The 2188-nt window shown below is 38.2% G+C and overlaps 1 protein-coding gene across 1 annotated transcript; it reads right to left on the reverse strand.

The window, feature by feature from the left end:
• Positions 1-340: 340 nt before the first annotated feature.
• On the reverse strand, positions 341-1603 carry LOC126891208 (uncharacterized). The gene has a single exon (XM_050660390.1). The coding sequence runs from the start codon at positions 1601-1603 to the stop codon at positions 341-343; it is 1263 nt and encodes a 420-aa protein (XP_050516347.1).
• Between the last annotated feature and the right edge of the window lie 585 nt (positions 1604-2188).

The following is a 2188-nucleotide window of genomic DNA, read 5'->3' on the forward strand; positions in this document are numbered from 1 at the left end:
TTATCCAAATATTCTGCTTTTTGTTTCCCTCGAACGTAGATACAGTCAGCTGTATATAACAACTCGGTTTGCAGTATCTTATTTATTTCAGATAGTTCAACTTCTCCATCAGAGTACCGGATGCCTAGCAGATTCTTCTCCACGTATGATGCGGTCTTCTTATCCACATTACTTAGCGCATTGAATGGTTTCGGAGGCAAAAAGATGTAATGACTTCGTTTATAACCTATTTCAATGGAAAGTTCTTTAGGAACAAACCACCCATCCACAACGAATCCCTGAATATCTACGAATGCTATTCTCATGATGATTGCTCGTGTACTACTGACACCTCATGCATCTAATTTAGACTTTTTACAATTTCGGTGAGAGGGAAGTACTCCATTACACAGTCGTGAATAATAATACAATAGGCCTTGGTATTGTCGGGAAAACCGTTATTCGCTTCAATATCGAGTTTTACGTCAACGGTGGATGCTTTCATGCTTTCTTCTTGTTTCGAACAATCGATAACGAACAATGCACGATTCTTAAAAGCTGAGAAATCGAGTAGAGGTCGTTTTTGTTGGGAATGTATGTAGCTAGGATAAAATTCGGTATAGTTAAAATAGGCTTCATTGTAATCGGTTTTGCTAAAATCCAATTGCATTCTCTCGTTTGGCCAGTATTCTCCATTTAACGATAATCTAATACTTTGGATGTTGACATTGTCAAATAAAGTAGGATCAGCTGTAATCTTGTCGCGTTTGTTGGTTTGAAAGAAAACAATAACATAACGAGGTCTTTCAACTGATGTGCTAGTTTTAACAGCCCAAACTTCACGCCTGGCACCTCTCGTAATAGCAGGTAATTCATATAATTCCCACTTTCTAAACGGAATAACTATAGGTTGATCTTGTTGAATAGATTTCATGAGTTCCAATTTAATATCATCATTGGGGAATATGTGCTTCACTCTAAGCTCAATATTGGTAATGTTAATCTTAGCGGTTGTAACAGTTGTAGTTTTGTCAGCGTTTTGTTTTTCTGTAATAACTATGCAATCGTTATCATTTCGAGCTCGAACTAGTCTTATTGTTTGACGACCACACGTAATCAATGGATAATCATTAAAAATGTTGAAAACATGCTTAAGAGGCATCTGTATGCTGAATGAATGATCTGCAGCGTTTAGAATTGGATCCTTAGGGTAATTCCATCCAGCCATAACCATATAATTAGAATCTTCTTGCGTATAACATGTCATGGCACGTACAGCACTTACGATGCCAGGATCCCGCACTGTTTCCATCTCCCTTGCGCTTTCGCTGTACGTACACGAATCGAAAAGGAAGGCACCCACATTATTTGCTAGTTTGACGCCACCATTTCCAGTTATTTCGAGTGATCCTTTAATGCATAACAAGGTTTCGCTCATTGCAAAAAACGAGTCAACTTGATTAATGCTAAATTCGACAATATCATTGCAGTTGAATGATTTGATGAATGGTGCATAAGTTCGGTATTCAGCCTTTCGAATCGATTCATCAAATATTGGCTTACGATAAATATCAAATATTGGAGGCATTGTGATGTTGTTTGAACGCGCTCTCTTTCCATACATTGTAGTCATTTTTTCAGTTTAAAACCCAACGTTTGTAAAAACAATTTGTTTGCGGACGTAAGATGTTGCTGCTTAGATGGTTGCACAACTAATGGTGTTCTGTAGGTAGATTGTTTAAGATATTGCTGCTGAGCTGGTTGCACAACTAATGGCGTTCTCTGGGTAGATTGTTCTATTACTAATCCCATCTGCTTTTTGATCTAAGTTCCAGCACCAATGTGCTCTCTTCTCCTCTAAAGTTCACAGGTCGTCCTTCTTGATCGACAGCCAACACAGTGATATTGGTAATTTCACGCTGTGGCACAACAGGTAAATACAACAAATTGTGAGGGGTTTCGTCAATTGCGTACCCAGGATTTGATTGTATGACAAATTCGTAGAGCGTGTGAGCAGGTCTGTTACCGTCAAAGGCTCCGGTACTAATGTTGCATTCAAAGCGTATGCTAGATACTTTAATAATCCTAACAGGTAGATCTGAAGAATGTGTCTGTCTAGGATTTAGTATTACGGGAGAAAACCCTAATATTGTACCAAGACTGTCATTTGGTTGAAATGAAATTTTAAATTGACTGAAGATTTCGCACT

Source organism: Diabrotica virgifera, chromosome 9, assembly GCF_917563875.1.
Source record: "Diabrotica virgifera virgifera chromosome 9, PGI_DIABVI_V3a".
NCBI classification, from domain to species: Eukaryota; Metazoa; Arthropoda; class Insecta; order Coleoptera; family Chrysomelidae; genus Diabrotica; species Diabrotica virgifera.

What these genes read in the sequence shown, in the direction of transcription:
- LOC126891208 (XM_050660390.1), bottom strand. Translation starts at nt 1,603, where the DNA reads ATGTATGGAAAGAGAGCGCGTTCAAACAACATCACAATGCCTCCAATA.